Source organism: Corvus moneduloides, chromosome 1 (genome assembly GCF_009650955.1).
Source record: "Corvus moneduloides isolate bCorMon1 chromosome 1, bCorMon1.pri, whole genome shotgun sequence".
In the NCBI taxonomy this organism is placed as follows: domain Eukaryota; kingdom Metazoa; phylum Chordata; class Aves; order Passeriformes; family Corvidae; genus Corvus; species Corvus moneduloides.
In genome coordinates this window covers 40,377,978-40,403,505 of record NC_045476.1, presented here as the reverse complement: position 1 = coordinate 40,403,505, position 25,528 = coordinate 40,377,978, and the positions used below count along the sequence as shown (strand labels likewise).

The window sequence follows — 25,528 nt, the reverse complement described above, 5'->3', positions numbered from 1 at the left end:
ACGTTTGACCATTAAGAATGTACTGTAAACTGTACCATGACACAGATTTCTGAATTGTACAGAAAGTGCAGCTCGAGTTATTAATAATTTGTTCCTTATGACCAACACTCCTCAGACTGATTCTCTGAACCTTTATATTGTAAATCATCCCTTTTGTGAAATATCACTGCAGTAAAATGGACTGTCAGTATATAGATAGGCATATATAGATATGCATATATGTACAGCTATAAAACTGAATAGCAAATTTACAACCTCAATATCACTTTATAGCATACATTTTATTCTTTATGCTTCTGAATTCCTTCTCTTTTCAGCAATCAGAATTCCGAGAAGCCGTATGTAATAATTGCAGAAATATGATACTGTTCTAAAGCAATTATATTAAATGGGGATACTGTGAGGTGCAAAGGAATGTTGCTTCTACCCAAGCCAGAAATTTTTTTGACACAGAATGCCCCCTGGTTCAAAGGAAAACTACACATGGGACAAGGTCATTTTCCAAGCTGCACTCCTCCCTCATGGCAGATTTGCGGGTAGAATGGCGTTGATAGCAGAATACTGTGAAAACTTCTGAAAAAAATCAGGCATTAGTTGTAATATTTCTTATACATTTCAAGAAGAATACTAACCAGTAAGATGGATCACATTTCCTTTGTTGCCTCAGTATTATTAACTGTATTTAGTAACACAGACCAACTTGTAACTTTTATCTGAAATCTGTCATAGAAGTGACAAATTCAAATGTAACTGTTCAAATTTAAGTAAAAACTGTAAGACAAGCTTACCTCTCAATACCCTTGTTGCTCCATCCAAATTGCCAGAATGAAGAAAGATTTCTGCAGCTTTATTAACAATCTGACACCTCGATGCTGACCTCGCTGCACCTACAAGTCCTTTCAAGAGTGTAAAATGTATCTGTAGCTCATGCAGTTTATCCAAAACCTTCCTTCCCTAGTATAAGAGGGAGAAGGGAAAGGGGGAAGGTCAGAGAAAGCAGTGACATCAATGAACACAGAGTATATTTACATAAAATAGAGCAGATTTAATTTAGTTTACATGCTTATAGGTATCAGTTCAGTTATCCAAACTAAGTCAGGGGTGAAGTATAGTAAAACTTCTAATGAAGAGTTTAGTTTTGTTTACTATGTAGACAAAAAAACTCTACCAATCTCTTGTCAAAGAGTTCCCAAGACACTATTACCCATAACATTATTTCTATTATATTAAAAATACTGTACTGACATTATATACTTTGTAATTAATTTGTATTTGCTTACTTTGGTTTATTAATATTTTTAATTTTGATTCCATTCAGTACTACACAATCTACGAAATTCTAAAATATCATACAGAGAATTTCCATTTTGCAGCAGAGATGTAATTGTTAAACTGAAATAATTACTCCAGCATAAGTCAAAGGAAACACTGATGATTGTATGCAGCAGGACAATAAACTGGAAGAAGCTGGGCCTAACCGGCCAACACTGTAAGAACCAACAACTTTATCACTGGATTCCAGATTGATATTTAGACTGGTTTTCTAGAGAAACTTCATCTTAACTTTTTGGCTGTCCCTTTCAGTCAAAAATGGAAGAAAAGTAGCAGTCTCAATTAAGATCTGAATCTAAAAAAGAGGATGATCGAGTCAAGGTGAGGTATCAAAATCATGTCTCCAGCAGAGCAGGGCCAGGCAGAATTCAATACTTGTCCTGCCTGGCTGCACCTTGCTAGTCAAGGAACAAAGACAAAACTCCAAACCAGATGTGTTTCAGCTCTTGCTTAGCGGGTGCATCAATGAGGAGGTGGCTTATTAAAAACTGTGGTCGTGTGTGAGCATGCACTGTGGTGGCAGAGCAAGGGCCATGGAGGCAGAGGGAAAGAGAGGTTTAGGAGAACAGAGAACTTGACAGAGTTACTTATTAATAAGCTCATTTTTTAAAAATGCTTTATGCCTATGTACATATACACTATGAACTGGTATGTGCTCAAAATTGGACTCTTTTGAAGGCCTACAGGTATCTGCGATCATTTATTTCAGCATAACCCATAAAAAATACGAACATTAACTTCAGTTAACATCTAAGGTGTAAAGAACCCATTAAACTATAGATGTATGTGGCTGAAGGGGAAAATTACATACCAGAAAGACTCAGGTGAAACTTGAAATTTAAGGGCAAACCAGAAATGAAATATAAAATTAAGGAGGATCTGTGTCTATTCCACCCTTCTGGAAAAGAAGGGGCCACTAGGAAGTGGTCTTTATAGAAAGATGGAAAGTATGCAGCTATAAGCAGAAAAATGATCCTTAAAGGAAGGGCACTCAATTAAAATGCAGTTGTGGAATGAGATCCTTAACTGGACTAGAACCTCTGACCAATTCTCTGAAATACTAAAAACCTGAGTAAAAATAAACCATAGCAGTGTCTTTCAAGAAAAAGCTGAAATAGGAAGTGGATGAAACAGCTGCCAAAGGAGCACTGATGTTACAGAATTCTCTACAAGTAAATATCCAGAAAGCAGTCTAGAGTTGCTTGAAGAGCTGTCTCCATACAAGACATATTCATGTTGCATGTTTTTTTGAAGTACATCTGTTCTATGAACTTTCCTTGCCTCTTACAAAGAATATTCTCTTCAGGACCAAGGAGCATACATATTTTACCCCCAAGAGCCACTAATCACCAAAGCGCTGCAATAAAGGGGTTTGACATTCTTGAAGGAAAAACATTTAGAGTTTCAGGCAGTCCAACATATTCATAAAACAGCACAAGGCATGTCCTAAAGCCAAAATTAATTTGGGCAGAGCAGGAAGAGCAAAGCCATTACTACCTTACTTTCTGGACCACGTTTGGAGCAAGAAAGACACAGTATCAAGTTGATACTAGCCCATAACCACAGGATTAGGGATTTATCTGATACACATAATGGAGTGAAACTGGTAGAGAGAGGTAAGAATGACAGCTCCCTGAAGCAGGGATCAATTTGGGATCTGCCAGTTCTGATAAAAATCATTCAGAGCAGAGCCTCATTCACACTCTGATATGGTCAACACAGGTTGTCTACAACACTGTTCGAGGATCTTGTCAGTTATCTCTTAAGAAGTAGGTTTGAGGCCTAACAAAACACTCTCAAAGAAACAAAGATCTTTTGCTCTAGACATGAAAGAAATCATAGTATCATAAGAAGCATCTACTTTTAGTAACTCACGTTGTACAAGAGTGACACTACACATGCTTTTCACACCTTGCACCTCTGAAATTAGGACATGAAAATGAATCTCCTTGAAATGTCAGGAGCTGTGCAATCCAAGATCAGGCTCTCCCTTAAGATGGATCTGGAAAACAGCTAAAATGTGTGAAGGCACACAAACATATGCTGAAGAAGACAGCCAAACCCCAAGCCAAACTAAATTCCTCAGTGGGCATGTGAGCACTACCACACCTCAATGCCAAGAATTTAGATTCTCTCTTCTGTGGTCAGGAGTATCTTAACTGTTCTAACTGCTAAGTTTTGTGGAACAAAAACGCCTAAAAAGTTCTAGCGCAGTATTAGTAAACTGCTAATGGAAAGACCCTCTCTCCTTCCTTTTACTCTTAAACAGTACCACACTGTGCTGTAGCTTGATAGGGACCTGCCAAAGACCACTCAACTCAAGAAGCCAATGCTGCAAAATTAATGATTCATCAGAACAGGTATCGTGCTGCTAGACTAAGCCCCTCTATCAAGTATCTCCTGGGACTCGGTTTGATCCTGGAAACAGACTGAGCACTGCACAGGTTTTTTACATAACAGAATTCCTGAAGGTCATCCCCTAGAGACAATCGTACAAAAGACAATTTAATTCCTTGATGCGAACCAGAAAGGGTTCCCTGATGATAACTCACAAAAAAGCCAACCCAAAACCTCAAGAGACAAAAGGGGATGAGAGCATTTGCTTCCATTCATAAAAATTCATGGTAGAAATCATCTAATATGGGATGAGGAACATCCCAGTACAGCATAATTAGTAGCTGAAAGGATCAGGCCCAAGTTCAGAATGTGATCACTGACCAAAACACACTCTAAAATCACTGGTGGTTTATATAATTTCTTATGCTGTCACTTGTCATGTTGCTTTCTGTAAGAGATCTGGTTTGGTACGCACTGGCTCCTTCCAGGAAGAAAAAGACAAATTTAACATTGAAATGGATCTTGCTGCAGTGGAATTATGACCAATACTGCCTGAGGCCTAAGGAATGTAAAACATCCAGTCAAAAGTCTAGTCTCTTAGCCCTGGCCCTGTGTAGTATTTGACAGCAAAGATATGATTGCAAAGGTATTTCTTTGTGATGTCTGAGTTTTGCAAGATTCACAGAACTTAGATTCAGTGGAAGAAAAGCACTTCCAGCAGTGTTCTGGAGAATAAGCAGTTCATCAAGTGCAGCCTTGATATGTTGCTCTTCTGTCTTCCTGGCCTTAATCTGTTCCATTTGAGGTCAGATGCAGAAGCACCAAGTGCAGGAAATAGCCCAAACTTCTCTAAATATCACTTGAGTTGGAGATCTCAGAATGCGGCATGATTGCCAGGTGGAAGAAAATGACATTTCTGGGAAACAATCCCATCAGCACCTCACCCCAGAATTTCAGGAAGACCCGTCTCTTTGTTCAACCTCAGCTCAGAAAAATCACAAGATGAACACGAGCAATCAGTTTCTAAGTTGCAAGACCAAGTTATGATGGGCTATGATGTAGAAGACCACTGCTCAGAAAGGCATAATAAAATGCTTCGGTCCAGCTGGACAATTAGGAAGTAGTAAGACAACTGGGAGGCAGGTGGCACACCCAGTCATTCCACTAGAGAAACACTGTTTAATATCCAGAAGAGAAATAACTAATTTTTTTTCTTCCAGACAGGTTCCTCTAGCCCTGCATACCTTTACCCACTGCAGTACTTTGTGATACGAATACATTACGCTTATCCCAGTCCTTCCAATGAAAAGTCTGTCTGCTTCATTATGGTGTGAATTTTTCATTACTGGAAGGAAGAACAAAAAGGCTTTTTAATCTTCTTTTTTTTAACATGTAAATGCAGTTTTAAAGAAATCACACATTTCAAAAACACAGTCATTGTGAAAATACTAAATACATGTTCTGAAATATTTTCCATTGAAAGTAGCAACTTCCTAAGTCTTAACACCAGAAGTAGGGTAAATAACTATAGTTTTTTCAGACAATATTCCATAGCAGTCTAAGTCATCCACAAAATGCTTGGACATGTAATGGCATAATGTAATAACATCATTATTTGTAAAGTAAGCTTTACATTTTCTGACACCACAAAGAAATTTTGGTAATTGCAGAACTAAGTAATCACAACCTCTTTGGAAGCACTGTTAGTATTTCAGAGCAGTGGTCTCAAAGTAGGGTGTGAGCACAACAATCCATTCAGCTGTGGGAAGGAAATTTTTTTTGTACTATTTGAAAATAAAAATAAGTAAAATACTTTAAAATGTAGTGTTTATTTAATATTTATCTCTTATTTGTAATTCCTATTTTTGTGTATGGTTTATAATGAATTTAATACGTTGGTGTAGTAGCACTTGTATATAATATATAAATAAATAAACTGTGGGTGCTCAAAAATTTTTTACTGATGGAGATGCTTATCAGTTAGGAGACCACTGCTCTAGGGAAGGCAGACTAAGTCCCAAGCTCTGACAAAATCTTCTCTCTGTGTCCCGACTGGAAGCTCTGACGGCTTTTTTATAATACGAAAGTCTGTGGTCAGAAAGCATATGTCACATATCTGGAATAAATATTCACTACGTTTTAGTAGATAACACAGGTTGAAAAATATCTAAGTAATCCTTTATAAAATGATTTAATGTCCCACTAACACTTCACCAAGCCTCAGCAATCTGCAAACTTATCAGGAAGAATGATACAGATATGCAGATGAAGGGACATAGAGAGCAAAGAGGCAAGAAAACCTGCCACAACTATTAAAACATTGGGTTCTTGAGCACCCAGCCCTTGCAGAAACCATTGGTTCTTTAGAGAATAAAATAATTCTAAAAATCCAACTTACTAAAAAAGAAGTACAAATTGTATACATGATGTAACCTGTTCAATGTGTTTTAAAATACATAGCTATATATATATTTACAGCACTGAAGTTTGTTTATGCTATTAACACAGTGTGACACTTCACATGACAATACTTAAACACATTTGCCTTTGTCCTGAGCATAGACCATTTTTATTAAAAGATCATGAATTCTGGGTTCTCTTTTCGATTTCACAAAACTACTGTTCCTCCTTCAGTGCCTTCCTTGACTTTAAGTGTAAGCAACTACGCACTTTACTTCTACTGGAAAATAGCTTCTTCTGAACACTACAGTTGATTGTATTTGCACCTCAAAACATTCAGAATATTGTAACATAAAATTAACTAATAATCAGAAAACGATATGAATTGATTTCTAATATCTTTTAAAAACTCTACAAAAAGCACTTCTTGCATCTTAATTTTACCTGCATCAGCAAAATCGCAAAAAGGGACTCCTGGTCTGTCTGTCTCAGAATCTTTGGTTAGAATTTCAGCCATAGATAAAAATAATTTCTGAAGATCATCAAAATGTTCACATCCAGTTCTTGCATTAAGATACAAAGCTCCCATCTTGGACCAATCCCTTTTCTCCTTGCAATGCTGTAAAGAAGGCAAAGGATAAACGTAAGTAAACCTGTTTCCAGAAAACCAAACAGAAAATACATTGAAATTTGAGATATGTACCTGGGATAGGACTTAAAGAAGAAAAAAATGGAGATGAAACGCTACTGCCAAGAACCTTCATGTTCATATGGCAGTTACATGTCGCCAAACTTTCATGGACTGCTAATTACTTCTGTCCCTCAAAAAACTAAATTCCTTTTTTCATGTCATGACCCCAATTGAGAAAGCTCATAACTTATTCATCCTATTTAGGAACTCGCATTTATACAGGTTTGGGTTTTTTTTCCCATGATGCATGCTGAATTTATGGCTATTTTCTATATGAATTAGTCTTTTGCTTCCCAGATCACTTGATGACTTCGGTGTTAAAGGAGTAAAAAATCAGTCCGGTTTTTTCCCTTTTTATATTTCAATCTCTGGATCTGCACAGGATGTGTGATAATATGTAAATTATATTACAACTGTGCATAATGAGTAATCTGACCTTGAATAGGAAAGACACAAGTGTCCAAATAATGTTTCAAAATATTTTCTTATTCTTTAAATTACCTGCTCAATGTTGTCAATTGCAGCTTTTACAATTATGTTTTTTTATACTAGATATGAATTCTATCTGCTAAATAAGGTATTAAATAAATTTTTGGTGAATGATGTACCACTACCAATAACAAGCACAACAAATGTAAAGCAGAGGAAATAAATACCTGAAGTTACAAAATCTTTGAATTTGATGCAAAACGAAGATAAAAACTACAAGTATGTAAATTGAAATACTGACATTACAGAAAGGCCCTTGAGAGTTTTCTCCTGCATGAAAAAGCCTTCCCAATGCAAAGCCTTCCCAAACATGGCTTTGCATAGATGTATTTTGTCTATAAGCTCACTATACTTAACAATAAAGCCCACTAATTTAAAAAGGTGTAAAAATTGCTATATCTTGTAGATTTAAAAGAAGTAATGAAGAATGCACGTACTGTACCTGAATTTCAGCCACTGCCAAATTGAAGTCAAAAATCCATGTCTTTTCAAAATATCTTTCCTTAATTCTTCCAAATGAAAAAAAAAAGAATACTTAAATTTTAACACATCCTATTGAACTAGCAGAAGGTGAACAGCAAATTATAACATATGAACAATGAACTGATGTGATTTTTGATCCTATTTGCTTCACATTACACAAATGTGTAATGCACACTGAAAACACTCATTTAAAATCTTGCCAAGGGAAGTTAGCGCACGTATTAAACAAATAACTGAGCAGAGCTATTTTCACAGAATATATTCCCTTCCCTCAGTAGGAATGTAACTGAAAAGGTACAAATAAGACTTGCAGTCCACCAAGTAAATGCAGAACTGCGTTGTCTGTATGTCTGACATAAAATGACAAGTGCTACCTTCAAGTACCTAGGAGCACAACACTTCATTCTGGTGCTGCTACTGAAACAATGGATTCATCTTCCCAGTGAGATGCTATCATGAAGAGATACATAACCTACACAAGAATGTGCCAACACATGTAGCTGAAGCAGCACAGCTGCTCAGTCTTCATAGATACAGATCATTTCTCACCTTCGGCTGAACACACGTACATACTGAGGCAACCTGCAAGAGGTCATGCCTTTGTGAAGCAGATTCCTGATAAAAGAAGTGATAAAAATTACCTCCAATGTGTGTGGTAGGTTGCACTAGTAAAACACTGAGATCCATGGCTGAAGGTACTGTATGAGAAGAGTATGCAAAAGCAGCAAGTAATTTCTACAGTGCTTTCAGTTGGAACTGTGGTGACTTGTTTTCAGACAGCAGAGGTTGCATGTTTGGTTTGCTCTAAGAATTAAAGGTATGTTTATGAATCAAAATTTAGTTTCTCAACTTGTGTGTGTGTGTGTGTGTATGATGCAGATGATACAAAAAAGAAAAAGGATCCAATCTTGTTCAAGCAATGGGAAGTACCAGCAGTTTTGGAACAGATTCGACATTTTGCCCAGCATATTCCAGCAGTACTCAAAAAATGACCCTCCTCCCTAGCAGTGTTGGCACAAATGTTTATGTAGTCACACTGTAAAGGAAAGTAGAAAACTACTTCATATTATTACTAATCCTCTTATGCCTCGAAATACTGTTTGCTTATGTGGGCCTAAATGATACATTAAACCATGATATTTCTAATTTGGCTAGCTATATAAACTTGTACCACTGCTGGCAGCAGATTGTACAATGATGACTGATACGGAAAAAACTAATAATTGAGGTCAGAATCTAAGTTTTGATTTAACAATCCTTGATCTTTGAAACACAGCAGATTGACAGTGCTTTAAAATACAATTAGGCATGATATGATAGTATTTTCATCCAAAACATCTTACAGATTTCACATAAATTTATAAAAATAGATGCTGAAGAAGGAACTAGACAGCTATAACTAGAACAGCTCCTTAAAGACATACCTGGATTTTATGTTCAAAACAGAACTCATTTCCCAACTGGAAACTTGCAATTGGTGGAGTAACTTAATAATGTAGTCAAAATGTTCTAACTCAAGGTACATACCAGCATCAATGAGCTGTAATACCAAACAAGGTAAGAAAAGTAAGTATACAAGAAATTGTGATGACTTAACATATCTTCAGAAGTAAGTGGCAAACAACACTGGGAAAAATCACAGTGAAACTCACTGAAAAACGAAGGAATAAATGAAAACTGATACCACAAATTCAGCTTCTCATAGTAACACATTTAATATTATTTCAGTATTGTTTTTTCAATTGATATGTTTGAGTTTTAAAACAGGCAACGTATTTCAGAAATTCCAACAAGCAGCAGTAGAACAAACAAAACTCATACCTTACAAAAGGTACTGATTAATGCAGGCACAGCTTTTCTTATATTCAAAGAAGCCACATGCTCAAAAACTTTCAGAAGAACATCTACAGCTGGCTAATATAGACAAAAAAAGCACAATCAGTTTTGCAACTCTGTTCAATTACAAAGCTTAGAGATTTTATAATAGGGTATTCTGAATTACTCCCCTCACCCAAGATTTGAGTACCAGAGTAAAAACAAACCTATTACTACAAATGGCATAGTACTCAAAAAACTAAAATTATGAAACTAAGGTTTAAAAAATACTACAAAGTCACCTACCAGTGTCTTGATCTGTACAATTGCATTCAGTATCTGAAATACTTCCTGCAACAAACAGTTGTTGAGCAATGAAACAAGAAGACCATTCAGCACTTCAGAAGCAAAATCTGCACCAGGAGTAACTTCTTTGTAGTACTGCACAAATATTTGGACTGCAAAAGCAATTAAATTGAATTTCACTTTGGGGTTAACTGATGCCAACTATTTAAACAAGTTATTTCCTTACATTTTAGAGACAGTGTAACAACACTTAATTGTCCAAAATCTTAGGGACAGGGATATGGAGAAATATGGGTGAAAGGATCCAGTCTGAATACAGTGTTAACCTTACCAGAACCAGACTGACTATGCTGAAATATGTTGTATCACTGAACTGAGCACTGTAAGCCCTGAAGGTTCCAAGAAAGCTTAGCTGATTTGGTGCAGCACAAGAAGAATGCACAAACCCCCGTTAGATTTGGTATGTGCATCAAGGTAGTAAGGCCTTTCCAGACAGGAAGTGAAGTGCAGTGTTACAGTGGATGCTCTTAGAACCTGTTCCAGTGCTACCCTTCCTTGATAAACACATCCTATAGCCTGCTGGTAGCCAGTGTTACCCACGTTAAAACACTCATGTGCTCAGCACAGGAACATTGCAGCACAGGGTGCAACTGAATTCCCCGTTCTCATTCTGCTACACTCTAAGAAGCTTTCAAAAACTTAAAAGAATGCTCAGGACCGGTATAAAAGGAATCACTCTTCAGAGTAGAAACAAAATAAAAGCCCTTTCTGACTGAACTCAAAGGCTCAGAAGGATCTGAACGAACTGCAGTCCCTAAAATGCGTTAATCAAAACTGTTCGCATATATGGTGTAAGGACTAAACTAAAGCTGTTTGGGGTGGGTACAGTAGCAACACTTAATTTCAAGAGCTTCCATTCTCAAGTTTTTCAGTTTTTGATGTTTGGCCAGGGTGTTCAAAAGCACCTTAATAAAATTTGGGTTCTTTTAAACCTCCTCCCTGCCCCATTTAAATATTTCTACTCCCAAGTCTAGTTACAGTCAGGTTAGGTTCATTTTATGTGGAAGTAAGATTTCTAACAACCTCCCCAGGCAAGTGCATATGTAAATTTCTAGCCTTACTGGGAAACTGAACCATGAAAACGGAGGGATTGAATGTATTCTTTCATTTGAAGTAAGAACTTTTTATTCACTACTGAAGAGGCAACCATTTCTCTCTTAACAGACTATTTAATTTGCTTTAAATAAGCTAAGTATCAAAGATACATCAGCAGCTATTACTATACCATACCTGCACGTTTTAGGAGACCTGATTCTTTGATACTAATGTATGTCCTAAGAATTGCCATGCAAATCTGTTAAAAAAAAAATTATAGTAAAATGTAACCTCAGTTTATGCCAAACAAAAGAACTACCCACAAACATGAGTTCTATTATATAATGAGCTTTACATTGCTTCTATTTAAGCCATACATACTGACAAATGATGTAAGAAGGTAATGGGATCTGTAGGCAAAGGCTCTGTCAAAAGGCCAGCAAATCTAACAGAAAAATAATGCAGATAAATGTTTGGGAAAGAGGCTGCTGGGACCACAAATATTTGTATGTGTGTATTTACTCACAGCAAACAAACAAAAAAAGAATTTGAAAATGCAGTCACTTCAGAATTAGTATAAATGTGGCAGACTATAAATGAAGAAAGGGAAGCAAAAATGTGAAAGTGAAACATGGTAAGTGAAAATTACATTCACGTACCAACTAAGAAGTCAAAAAATCATCCAGAAATGAAAATGGTAACACTGATTTGTCACAAAGAATCACTCATAAGGACACAGAACAAAAAACTCAGAACTAACTTCATTTAATGAGCCATTTCACCACAGACTGACTTGACCAAAAAAAAAAAATCCACACCTAGGTATTTTAATGTTATTTGATACTGGAACATTCTTGTCTTAACATCTTAAGCTGTCAGCTTTGTGATACTTATGTTTTGCTCCATCTCTGCAGATGAAGAAATAAAGACTACTGATATTACATCTTAGAATTCCAAGTTAGGGAAAACCTCCACCCCCTTTTTAGAAAGTCTGTGTCACTTCTGGAGCATTTACAGTCTTTCTGCACAACAATGTACATCGGTCGTATTTAATACAATTTTGTTAAATAGTTAAACATCAAGAGACAAAAAATGCCCTAAATGTCATGGCATTACAGAACTGAATCAGGTATATTTTTACATGCAACTTCAAAATAACACAGGATTCACTCATGAAGTTAATTATACAGCAAATGAATTGTCATCAAAACAGAAGACACTGGTTTATGGCCAAGACATCTTTCTTTTTTTAAAACCATTAACCTGTTCAGATCATCAAGCCAAAGAATACGAAAACACCTAAGTATAAATAAATCTTATTGTTTTTATTTTGAAGCAGTATTGTAATGTTGAACTATAGTCCAGGATATATCTTTCAGAAAATCATGTCAAATTTTTGATCATTAATATATGTGAAGTGTCACTTGAGAACAGGTTAACTCATTTAATCCAAATCTATACTCCCAGGTGGCTGAGGGCATTTCCAGAAAAAATTTCAGCACATGCTTATAGTATGGAAATCAGTTTGCTTTCTTTTGGAATTTGTTTTTCTCCTTCTTTGGACTGACTCCCAAAAAAAGCCAAGATTGCATCTGGAGCTCTGACTGTTCCAAGTATTGTGAAATTGCTTGGACAACCCACTTGTAGTAGTATTTAATCATGGGACATGCTGTAATACATTAATAAAAGAAACTAAATGTGTTATTCATTTACACCTTCTAGAAGGCTTCAGTTGATTTAGTTGTTCCAATTTTGAAAGGTGTAACTGCACCCACAGACTATAAAAATATAAGAATCTTTAAATTTTGAGTTAGCTGTAATAGATTTTGAATTAAGGTACATGAAAGAGATGATTCCTATTTTCAAAAGGCAGTGTAAATCACACTATTCTGTCATCTATCAGTTGATTCCATGATTCATTTAACATGACAATTTAATAAAAACCATAGTAAAGGCCTCTCTATCTTATACAATCAACCAACCAAATCTCCAGTAAAACATGGTCCTACTACAGTAACACAGATGTGCTTATTCAGAAGAACAAGCACAGGAATTCAGTAAATACTTCAGCATCTCCACTCAGTGCCCACTCTATTGTTTAATAAGGGAGAAACTCCCATAGTGCAGCCTTTATCTCAGTGAGATCAAAACCAGGATCGTTCTTACAGGAAGTTTCTGTAAGCTGTGGAAGCTTTGAGATGCACACTCTATTCAGCGTGGCTGAAACTGACCAAAAGGTTCAAAGGTCGTTTAGTGGTGGTTAGAGACAGTAACAAAAGGACAATGTAGAATCTCATTTCTTTAGGAAGCCACCTTAAAAAAACAAAACCAAAGTCCACCACAACAGAAGCATATACCCAAGGTCTCAAAGTTTAAGACAACACTAATGAAGGCAGAAATCATCCTATTTCATATCCATTTTGTTTCCAGGTAAGAGGTTCATAGGATTAAGGAATAGGAGAATATGAAGCCACAAAAAGTAAAAATTTCTTTAATGGATAGGAGTCCAAAAAAATTAATGAGTAAGGTACACAAAGCTAAAATAAAATCACGAAGAGAAATACAGCTTGCATAAAGACATGTTTTCAAACAACTTATTTAACCATGAAATGATTGTCTGTGCTACACTCGAAGTGTCATTTGAACAAAACAATTTCCTGTATTAAGCTCACTGCCTCTTGCCCTTTCACCGAGGACCAATGAGAAGAGACCAGCTTCATCTCCGTTACCCTCCCTCCATCACTGACCCATATTGTTAAGATCCACCCTCCCTTTACTTTGGCAAGTATTTAAAACAGTCTTAACAGTTTTGTTTACCTAATACAAAACAGATTTCACTGTTTGAAAATGAAAGGCATCTTCTAAAAAAAGGACAAAAAACTGGTAACGTGTACAGCTTGCTGAGCTCAAGAGTATGCTGATTTTCAAAACATATGATGTTTTTATGAATTCAAGCACTACTGTGTTGGGTGATCAACCACAACTTTAAAGTGTTATATACTAGGAAGTTATGCCTTAAAGCATCAACCAGTTACTTAAAGAAAAAGAAAAAAATATACGTTATGTGGAAAGGTATTTCTCTTCAAAAACGCTGGAAACTATTATCACTGAAAACACAGCTCTAAGCAAGTGGACTATCAGTCTGCATAACAGTTCCTGAAGAGATTTATTCCTCTTGTATAAGATTAGATGCCTTTGTCGCTTCTTTACCTGTTTTTCGTTTATGTACTTTGGTGCCACCATGAGGTACTTGGCCTATTATCATTTTTAAATTGACAGGTCTAAAACCATAAATACATACACAAACAAACAAAACCCAGGTATACTTTCAGACTACCACAAAACTTTGGCTAGGGTTGGTGGGCAGAACTGTTGAAAGTGTGCTGGAGTGCTGCGCCACAAGTAAAATCAAAGGGAATGGATTTTTAATAGTTTTAGGCAAATAATTCTTTCATGTGCCTGTAATATAATGAAGCACTACAAACCACAATTACTTAGATAAGCCAGCTGAAAATTGCAAATATTCACTACAGCCTGCCAAAGATATATCACACCTGAGAAAAAAGGAAAAATGTTCCATACAAAACTAGTCTCAAATTATCTTAGTATTTTTAAGACGTCATACAAATTTTCAAAGGGGTTAGAAAGCATTAGAAAAAATATAAAGCAGCTTTTTTCTTGAGATATATTAAGGAAAAGAGAAAACATTAAGAACAATAAAACCAAATCACACTGATGTATTTCTAAAATTCTGACACAGTATATCTAAGATATCAGGAAGACAGACAAGCTCCTTTAGATGTTAATTTTTTTTTAGCAATTATGTCTAACAGGTTAACTGCAAGTTATTTTCTGTATTTCGATTCTGAAATGTTTTACCTACTGACATTAGTGATAAAATTGCACTCATACCAATAAGATGGTAGGTAAGATATAAGTCTTGTAAGACCTTGTGAGGACAAGTTTAGGCGTTTGTTATTGGTTACTTGTTTCGATGTTTTTGTTTGCTTCCAGTTAACTTACAAAACTTTCATACAGCCAATTTCAAAATCTTATTACATAATGTCAGCACAATTAGCTTGCCTTGCACAGTTCTTGGAAGCATTAAAATCATAATATCTCTGTTAAATGGTTTGAAAACACATTTAATTTGCCTGTCACTGGAAAACTATTTTTGCTTGCAAATATTATGAGAATTGTTGCTCCATTTAAGGAGATTATAGCATTTTAGAACAACTATGCTCGTGTTGCACAAAACATGCAGGAAGTAATATACCACAGATGACTTTTGGCTTTAACAATGCATAAAAAGCCTTTGCAAAGGTTTGCTTAAAGTCCCTGATGCTCAGGATAGAAATGTCTCAGAATCTGCCCATTCTGCTACTCTGTATTTGTACAGCCTAATTCTTGCTCTTTTGTTGATGCATGTTCTCTCAAAATATCTACTAGTTCAAAATTATACCATGTTTAAAAAAAACTTTAGAAGACCTTGAGAGGAAGAATTTCTGAACAATTTTTTCATCCATCAACCCCTGAAATTTGCTCCCTTTCCATATATAAATGAACAAAGGAAACGATATTTTGCTCTAAAAAGTGTTCACACTTACAATCTTTTCCTTACTTCAATACATTTTTTTACCTTTTCTTCCCCTTGTCCAGGAACATGACAGAACCAACATTTTGCTCTTTCACACCCACGTGAAGTCATGAAATAATATCTGCAGTATCTACGGGGCAAGTTAAGTGCATCAAGGATCTGCTGGACTGAATGAGAAGCCTGCAATAAAATAAAATTAAAACAGGCAGAAGAAGCCACCTAGTATTTCTTGAAAGCAAACATGTTCTTTGTTTTTTAGAATTTCAAAATATCTACAAATTATAAACAAAAGCAGCAGGTGTGATCTATAATTAAGCCTCTGAAACAACCCTCATCTCTATACTGTACTTGCAGCTTTTCAAAGGACACAAAGATCAATCCCTTGTCCTGTCACATTAGTGTCTAACACAACAAAAGGCTGTCTTGAAGACCACAAACAGGGATAATGCAGGAACTGCTAAATGAGATGGACAATGAGTAAAGAGGAAGGAGAAAGGTGACAAGATCCTGCAAGGCTCTGAGTAACCATCTGAGAATTCTGGGGCATAAATTTCCTTTACCCTTTTTCAGTGCCCAGCATCATGGATAAAGCAGGCTGTCCTAAGCATGTGAAACCTTGTCTGTTTTTCAGTTCTACAAAAACCAATATAGCAAAAAGCATTATTTGATTTTGCTTAAGCTAACAACAGAAATCAAGAAAACTCCACTGTGAATAGCTGTCCCTTCATCACTGATTTTGTTCTCAGAAACGGTATTTACTCAGTGATAACATCTTTAAAGGTATAAAAACATAAACATGTACAGATTCATAATTTCTGACTTGATATATGGGGAACTGTCTGAATAGCCATACGAAATTTAGTGCCAAAGGATCAGAAATCAAAGATTTAACAACTCACAATTGCATTTTTCTCTGTCTTCCATGGCTCAAAATCTCCACAATTCTTCAATGGCAGTAAAGTACTTCTTCCTGAAGATTTGTAACCTAAAAATTGGGATGAGGGCAGCAAGTCACATAATAAAAATGAATCATACTGAAACCTCTCTCATTTATCTTATTTTCCTTTATATTTATAGTTCCTTCAAGTCACAACAACTATTAATGAAAATTTGATTAATGCAGTCTAAAGCCAGTAATTTAAATTACAGTTTTCTTAATCATCCTGAAAGTGAGACTTTACACAAACTTCAAGAGTAATCACATTTAAATTAAAAATTCACTATTTTATCCAAGGTTCCTACTCTATCTTACAGAGATAAGAAAAGAAATAAAAATATCTAGAAGTTTTAATTTCAAAAGGAAAAGAACCTACCCACTTTATCAGTAATCTTTGCATTCCAACATCACTAGCCCTAAATTTAAGCTATTTTTTCAGAACTGATAGAAAAACTTTCATACTCATATGTTTTAAGCAGTGCAGTAGTGAGCTTTAGCCCAATGTAAGTCACTGGTTTCTTAACCGTGAAACTTGGTTTTAGAACTTTAATTATTACTGATTACAGTTTTCTTTCTTTGAAAAATGAATAATGTTAATGGAAGATAAAAGTTCAAAATTTCAGCTCCGTATCTAAAGACAAATGAGAGCCTTTGAATGCCCTGCTTTCTAGGATTCCCATTTGGCTCCTTCAAAGAACTGAGTGTTCAAAAGACAGGGTGCTTAGCCCTTTCTGATAAACTATAGCTACTAAAGGGCATCCAGTAACAAATGTTCTGCTAGAGACTGGCACTAGGTACTCGGTTCTTAATTTGCATGTCTTTCTAAACAGATAGGGCCATCACAGGATAGGAAGGCACAACATAGTGTAGAACAATGAATATTTAATGTCAGGTACTGTCACATCGCAAAACCTTGTGAAGTGATGGTGGGCCATCGATAAATTCAGGATTGGATACACTTAGTGAAAAGAAAAAGACTGAGAAAACAGCCAACCACTATCTATGGAAAAATGCCACTGGGAATTTGATCTTTCCTCCAGATTCTTCCCATCCCCAAGCACAGAGTTTTTGACCAGGTCCTTTCAAGTGTTTGTACTCTTCCTGCAGACTGTAGGTCAGACTTGTAGGGAAGCAGGCACTAAAGTGAAACAGCTAATCCTGCCTGTACAGGTCTGGGAATAAAAGGCTGTTTTGCCCTGTACTAGCACAGAAACTCTTGCTTTGGCAACTTTCAAATGATTTTAAGAAGGAAGATGTAGAAGAACTCTTCAGAAGGCCAAAGACATGAGCAGTTTCAAACAACTCGAGTCTGAAGACATATTCAAAGTTGCTTTTTATAGCATCTGTGTTTCTTGCACTACCTCAAAATACTGTTAAATGACATGATGATAAAATTGTTCTGCAAGCTCAGACTGACAGTGTAATTTGAAACTAAACAAGAACCCCGTCACTGATCTTAATTCAAGAAATCCATGTTTATACACATCCATATTAAGCAATAATTCTAAAAACATTGATCCTAAAAAATTGATTTCCAAAGCAGCTGTTGCAAAGAAACAGAATGCAATATCTATCCGTAAGTAATCAATTCCTGTTTTATCTCTATCTTGTACACCAAATAAACCATGCATTTATGTAAGGCTAAGTGTCAGATTTGTTATGTGCAGTGGCTACAGTTCCATTATGATTTCTCTGGTGGCAAAGATACTAAGGAGGTATCTGTCCCAGGTGTGAAATATACTGGGTGAATATGAAGTGCTATTTATTAAATCCACGTAATTTCCTTGATCCAGTCTAGCGAATGCCTCAACAACATTTGAATTGGCATAAACAACAAGGTTCTGACCTTCAGTAAGGTAGGCAAACCATTTAGCAATTTTTATTAAGACCAACCAATCAACCAAATCTGCAGTCACATTCTCTGACCACAAATAAAGGAAAACAAGTTACTTGCTAATAAGGCACCTCAAACACAATGTGTCAAACTACTAAGAATGCAGGCCCTGCTGTACCATTAAAGTATCTGAGAAGAATAAATATTAAGATAGAATTATTTCTATCCGATCCTACCAAATAGAATTCTGCTAAAAACCCAACCCAAAACCCCTCACTAACCTATCACATGAGAGCTTTCAGTTTTGCTTTTATATATGCAAAGTAAAATTCCAGCCAACACCCTCAGGAACTGAAAACAGTCCTTAAGATTTCATAGGTAAATAAAGCACAAAAAAAAAATTCCGAAGGGTTCACCAACACAGCATACAATACCATTTGTCCAGGATTTCATCTCTGTAGCTTCACTGAAGAGATTTACTTTTCGGTCATTCAATGACAATCCTGATAACAATTCGCAGTTCCCTTTGTATTTACAGTCACTGTTGAGTATTAAAAACCAAAAATTTGTTACAATTAATTTGTTTAACCAAATTAAACAGGTGTTTCTTTCATGTACTGCATGCCTAAAAAGAGGGATTAAGCATATAAAAGATGAGAATTTCTTCAATAATTTACTCAACACTTCAAAACCTGCGGTAAATTAAATAGCTAGCAGTCCCAACAATTTTACTTTCATTACTCTCATTTGCCTGGTCCAATCTGATTATGATTTTAGCTGAGATTATTCTGCCCTAAGGCGTAACTATATGAAATTCAATAAATAAGTAGAAAAGGCACCTGTGAACCACTCCTCCCCCCTCCCCATGCTGACAAGAAGACTGAGATGATTTGTCACCACTGAAGAAGTATCTAATTTACAGTAGTCTGTTATGTAGTATCTGCCAAAGGAGGAAGCCCCAAGGCTTTTCCAATTACATTTGAAGAGTCAACTGTTTTCTTTCCTAAAAACTGACTACGGGACAGAAGATTTAGGTGATTTCAAAGGGAACTCCAATTAAAGACTGTTCTGCTTTTATTCCCAAATATGTACATTCCGGAGAATTAAACTACTAAAATGTGACGTTTTCAAAAAGAAGCTAAAAATATTGCTAGCAAAATACTTAGTAATCTCTTTCATATTTTTAAACAAAGCCACAGGTAAAAAAATCATCCCCTTTCATAAGATCTCCCTCCCCTTCCCCCTTTCAATTAAGAATCCTGGTTCAGTACAAAGGACATTTCAACCTGCTTACTCCTCTGCAGACAGAAACTGAGTTGCTATCTCCTATGAGGGATTCAAGATACTTAATACTTCTCATAGCCAGGATAATTCAAATAGTTCCTAAACTTCAGGATGTTTTCAATGCAATTTGAAATAAAAATGCTACAGTAGAGAGGAAGAAATTCCATCTAACAAACCCAAATTTTTCAAGATCTTTATTCTCATCAGTGCATTGGGTTGGTTTCCAGAGGGAACAAAAAAATCTGCAGTTTCAGTTACTCAGAAATTTCAAGTTACCACGTAAAATTTTCTTAGGCTTCCTCAGGATGCCAGGCTCAGATCTGACACAACAGGATTTTCATAGCAGTTTACCTTCAGAGCTCTTTAATCTAGACATGAAACTACACATAATTTTGCCAGGAACTGTAACCTATATAGCCCTACAAGCATTTTTTTTAGTAACAGCATCACTAGAAGTGGAGTTTGCTAAATAAGAACAGCAACTATGTTTTCTTCTAGATAAAACTTTGCAATGTAACATTTTTCAGTAAAACTAGAGAAAATAGTTCAACTCCAAATGAAGGCTTCTTCTCTAACCACACAGAGTACTGCTTTGCACAAACATATTTTATTCAGAACAATCTACTTATTCTACAGTATAAAGAACTATTTATGCTACTAAGGTAAATTTAAATGGGTATTTTATAGCAGGAGGAGCTTGGAGCTCTCTAGTGGATTAACAAAAAGATGCAGTATTCTCCACCAACAGACTTTTGGCACACTCAAGTCTGTTGCAGAATGTGAGTGGTGTTGGAAAAAAAGCAGTACTCTCTTCTATGTCAGCTAAGGTTTATTGGTTATTTTGAAGATTACTGTGTCCTAGTTCCAGTCAGGACAGGGTTAATTTTTGCAGTAGCTAATTGCTGATTACTGCTCCTAAACCACAACACTCTAAAATATGTTATTTCTCTTCTAATTACTTAAGATTCCATCTTAAGTACACCTTCCCCACAAAAACTAATTTTCTGCCACTTCTGGACTGCTGATGAATGAAAATTTCTCAGTCTGACACTAATTCAGGATCGGACAATCACACACCATATGAAGTCCAACAAGGGAAAGTGATGGATTCTGCACCTGGAATGGGGCAACCGTGGATGTACAGACAGACTAGGGAACAAGAAGCTGGAGAGCAGCACTGCAGAAAGGGACCTGGGGGTCCTGGTCATTGACAAGTTGAACATGAGCCAGCAGTGCCCTGGCAGCCAGGAGGGCCAACCGTGTCCTGGGGGCATCAGGCACAGCATCACCAGCCAGGCAAGGGAGGGGATTGTCCCACTCTGCTCTGCACTGGGGCGGCCTCACCTCGAGTGCTGGGGGCAGTTTTGGGTGACACAATGTAAAAAAGTTATTAAACTGTTAGTGTGTCCAGAGGAGGGCAACGAAAATGGTTAAGGGCCTTGAGGGGAAACCATATGAGGAGTGGCTGGGGTCACTTGGTCTGTTCAGCCTGGAGAAGGGGAGACTGAGGGGAGACCTCACTGCAGTTAAAACTTCCTTGTCAGCGGAACAGGAAGGGCAGGCACTGATCTCTTCTCTCTGGTGACCAGTGACAGGACCCAAGAGAATGGCCTGAAGTTGTGTGCAGGGAGGTTTAGGTTGGATATTAGAAAAAGGTTCTTCACCCAGAGGGTGGTTGGGCACTGGAACAGGTTCCCCAGGAAAGTGGTCACAGCACCAAGCCTGAGAGAATTCAAGAAGCATTTGGACAGTACTCTTGGGCACAGATTGATGTGCTGGGCCAGGAGTAGGACTTGATGATCCTTACGGATCCCTTCCAACTCAGCTTATTCAGTGATTCTGTGATTCTGTGAATCAGACTAATAAACAATGTGTACAATAAACACTGCAAACACAGCTTGAAGCTAGAAGAACAGTAAAGCATGTCCTTAACTCCATGTGACATGTTTTTAAGCACCTTTTTTCTACTGCTGTACAAATATTTGTCAGCCTGAATCTGAATGAGATCTTTTAATTCTTTCATAAGCAGAAAAGAAAAATGAAAGCTTCATGATTTATTTATTACTATTTTTTGGTTTTGTTAAGTTCTGGTAAGCGCTATTGTGTCAAGAAATGCATTTTATGCTACATTAACACTGAGATGCAAAAGTGAGACACTGTCATGAAGTGAATATATTTTGTTACCAGTCATAAAAAAAAAATAAGCCCTATTGTCCTGTCAGGCTATGACTATACTTGTTCTGTACTTTGTAGAGTGAAATGATATTATTTCACATATTTATTTTCTTCGTCACATAGTTACAGTAACATAGAAAATTGAATTAAATACTGATGATGTTTAGGTAACAACATCACGTTTCATTTGTATAATAATTGGGGAACACCACAGGTTACATGAAGGACACGCTGTATGTACCTTTTTTCAGCTTCACTCTTATTTTCTTCTTCAACATCAGGCACTCCATCTGCAAGCTTGAACTGTGAAGATATTGAAAAGTTATTTTCAGGTACAGCAAAGCACTACTAAGCCTGTTATGCTTTACTCTCCAGACTTAAAACTGTTAGTGATCACTGCAAGGTGTGGTAAGACAGTCTTAACTGTAGGAACTATAATTTGGTGTGTAGGGTTACTCTTAAAACATCTTTGTTAACGGACGTACTGCCCTTATACTCTGTGTTCTTGAAAATAGTGATTGTTAATTGGAAAAAAAGGTGATGTGACTGCCTTCACTCCTCTTTGCTCCCGTGATAATTTCAGCAATTTTTAGGCCCACTGCCCAATTTTAACTGTGCCTGGCAGATGTGTGGAAAACCACAAGTCATTTCATCAAGTTTAATGAAATTTAAAACTGAACCGAGAAGGAATCTAAGCCTTTTGCTCAGCTGTACACCATCATGGATAGTTAAAAAATCCCCAACAATATGGAGAAAAAAGACAGCATGAAACATATTTGGAGGAGAGAATGTGAAAAGACTAATACAGAATGCAGTCATAAAATCCTGGCTTTGTTTCATCCATTATTCAGGAAGTAACTTAGGACTTAATATTCTATCACAAATTTATGATAGCCGAAGAATGAGAGATGCATATACTCTCATCAGATTTCCAAACTTTATTTTACCAGGTCCCGAATATTTTTAGCCTTTTCTCCATGGTCAGTTTTTGCCCTTCTCAAAGGATTATTACCTGGAAAAACCATTAAAAAAGCAAAATCTGAAAATCTCCCCAAATGGCAGAGTACCTGCAATAAGTGTTCTGCCACTGCACTCCCCCTGCAGGTGTGCAGGTATTTTCTACCCACATACAGAACAGGTTTAGGTAGGGCTTAGGTAGGGTATGCATTTTGTGGTTTAAGTTTGGGTTGAGTGAGATCATTTGTACATATTTTCTGCTGTCCAACACAGCACAGAAAAGCAAGCACTAGCACACTGATTTTACAAAGCAACAAGACTATGAAACAACCCAACTGGGACTGACTGACCTGGCAATATTGCAACAAGCACCCCACCATCAGCAAACTGTACTATTTGACAGACCCTTTTTGTCTCTCTAAAAGGTCAGGAAACAAAGCACTACTAACTTTGTGAATCGCATGTTAGCAGCCCCAATTCCATTTGCTAAAGGAAATGTTTCTCTTCTTTTAAATGATTTTGAAAGGGAAACTGATTCTCTGCTGTTCGATTAACTTCTCAATCACTTACCAATTTTTAACCATGTGAATTTTACATTTTAACTTATCCAGTTAAAACCACTAGCCACTCTTGAAGTAGGAAAACAGTAAATGCTATCAGCAACTATGTATGAGTGGCAGAGAGATGCAAATTCCAATTCCTTATCAAAAAAGCAAATAGTGTAAAACTTCAGCAAATCTTAAAAGAGCTACACTTATTATCTAGAGGAGGGAGGACAGAGAAAGTAGAAAGGTCAGATAAAGTTAGTGAGCATGAAAATGGTTCCCTCTGAACAGCTAGAAGTCCGTATGTTAACGTAAAGGCCCTTTTGCACAAGTAATGAAGCACAGAATGATTCTTCTTGGATGCATGATGGCTGTGCAGCTCCCCAGCTTGCCAACACTGCCCCATCCTGTTACTGTGTGGTGAGAGGCATTTAACAGCAACATTTAAAACTAGGTATGTTATGTAAAGATGTTACATATGCAAAGCAGTACTCATAGGTGTTCATTGGAACAGTAGTTTTCATACCATTAGGAATACAGCATTACTGCAACAACTGACATAACAATATCCTGTTTCATTTCAAATGCGAAGCTTAATTATTGGTGACAATAAAAAAAAAATCAAGTTCTGTTAAGCAAAGATTATATTGTCAATACATATTAATCTATGAAATGCTAATATTCTTTTTATTACAGAAAATTTAAAATTTTGTTGACAAAACAGCATTAGTAATTGAAATTATCCAATTATGTGGATTGTAATTTCCTAAACTGTTTAAGGAGAGAAAGTGTAACTTCTCAGTACCTTTTCATCCACATCAAAACTCTTCAAAAGTTCATCTAGTTTGCTCTGTTGCCTGTCTTTAAGAAGGTCCTCACTAACATCTCCCAAAGGACTGCTTCCTCTGGAGGAGTTGTGGGTTTTCACATCTGCAGCTGAAAATGTATAAACACCTTGCTTTATATGTTTCATATGCTACAAGACAACAAAGCTTTTATTTCCTAAATATTACAAAGGCTTAGAACTTAATGACATTTAACACCTCCTAGGACTTCCTAAATGTGAAATTTATATGGAAAAGTATTTCACGCTTAAGGCCAGGACCATTTCAAACAAATATTAGGCTGAATCTGTAATTAAAATTCTATCCAAGCTGTATGTTCTTTAATGGTCCCTGTAGAACAGTACAACAGGTTTATTTATAGAATATTGAATTCAGTATTTTAGAAACAAATTCAGTTAAGCTTTTTTTATTAAAACACAGTTGAAGATATGTGTGATAATTTGCTAAGCAAAAAGACTTTAGTCTTTGTTAGAAAAAGGCGTAAGTTAATCATACTGACAGGATGCAACCCTGAACTAAATATAGATAGCTCTGAGAAACTCCAAATTCCTGTATTATAGTAAGCTCAGTAAGAATTCAGTGTCAGGAAATTTCAGCACCTTTTGCAGGTGCCATAGGAAATGAAGAATACACCTGGCCGTAACTTCCTGAAATGGCTGTTTATGTACAACAGAAGAGTTCTGCATAGAAAAGAAAATCACTACTGGATTACATGAATGAATTTCAACTGCACTGTGTTGTCCAGACACAGGAAGAAAGAATCAGATTAGTATGGGAAAGGCTTTTCTCTTACAGTCAGTGGTCTCTCTGTGTGATCACCAAGTACAAGACATATCTGGTTGAAGACAACATACACAAGATTTCCACTTGAAAGGTGAAGAGGACTGATGTCATCCAGAATACTTTTACTGTAGTACTTTTCCCCCTTCTTAAATGGTGAAGCCACTAAGACAAGCAGCCATGACCTCACTACGTAACACACGACACCAAAGCAGCAACACATATTTCTAAATGAACACATAAATAGTCAGTAATTAGCAAAACCAGGCACCTTTCTTTTGTTCTATGCAGGTCTTTTTTAAAAGTCATGTCTTAAACGTAAGTTACTGTGTGCATATTCATCTAAGATTATGATGTGATCTTGTTTCTCAGATCTGGAAGAAGGACTTAATTTTCTTTATTTTAAGCACCACATGAAGAACCAAAGACTTTTAGCCTCAAACTTCACTAGAACATGAAGTAAAACAGCAAAGAAAATGCAGAAGTTAATGAATAGTACAGAATTTGCTGCCAGGTTTGGCCTCAATCACCTTAGCATTGCAGATTCCATGGCAAAGGCCCCTCTGTCTCTTTACATGACCAGAGGCCTAACTGTGCACTTCCCCTCTACTTCTCCTCAGGGAACT

The 25,528-nt window shown here is 36.4% G+C and overlaps 1 protein-coding gene across 5 annotated transcripts in view; it reads right to left on the bottom strand.

Moving 5' to 3' along the window:
- TOPAZ1 (testis and ovary specific PAZ domain containing 1) overlaps nucleotides 1–25,528 on the bottom strand; it is a 42,949-nt gene that overhangs the window by 6,866 nt on the left and 10,555 nt on the right. For 4 of the 5 annotated variants that reach the window (XM_032107333.1, XM_032107314.1, XM_032107324.1 and 1 more), the window contains 13 exons: nucleotides 24,083–24,213; nucleotides 22,017–22,078; nucleotides 18,751–18,857; nucleotides 16,445–16,530; nucleotides 15,588–15,725; nucleotides 11,144–11,207; nucleotides 9,854–10,005; nucleotides 9,554–9,646; nucleotides 9,157–9,272; nucleotides 7,692–7,758; nucleotides 6,514–6,688; nucleotides 4,914–5,014; nucleotides 789–954 (listed from right to left, as the gene is read on the bottom strand). In XM_032107333.1, the coding sequence (XP_031963224.1) occupies nucleotides 789–954; nucleotides 4,914–5,014; nucleotides 6,514–6,688; nucleotides 7,692–7,758; nucleotides 9,157–9,272; nucleotides 9,554–9,646; nucleotides 9,854–10,005; nucleotides 11,144–11,207; nucleotides 15,588–15,725; nucleotides 16,445–16,530; nucleotides 18,751–18,857; nucleotides 22,017–22,078; nucleotides 24,083–24,213 (1,458 nt within the window). The remainder of the gene's footprint in view (nucleotides 1–788; nucleotides 955–4,913; nucleotides 5,015–6,513; nucleotides 6,689–7,691; nucleotides 7,759–9,156; nucleotides 9,273–9,553; nucleotides 9,647–9,853; nucleotides 10,006–11,143; nucleotides 11,208–15,587; nucleotides 15,726–16,444; nucleotides 16,531–18,750; nucleotides 18,858–22,016; nucleotides 22,079–24,082; nucleotides 24,214–25,528) is intronic. The other variant, XM_032107342.1, reaches the window with a different exon arrangement.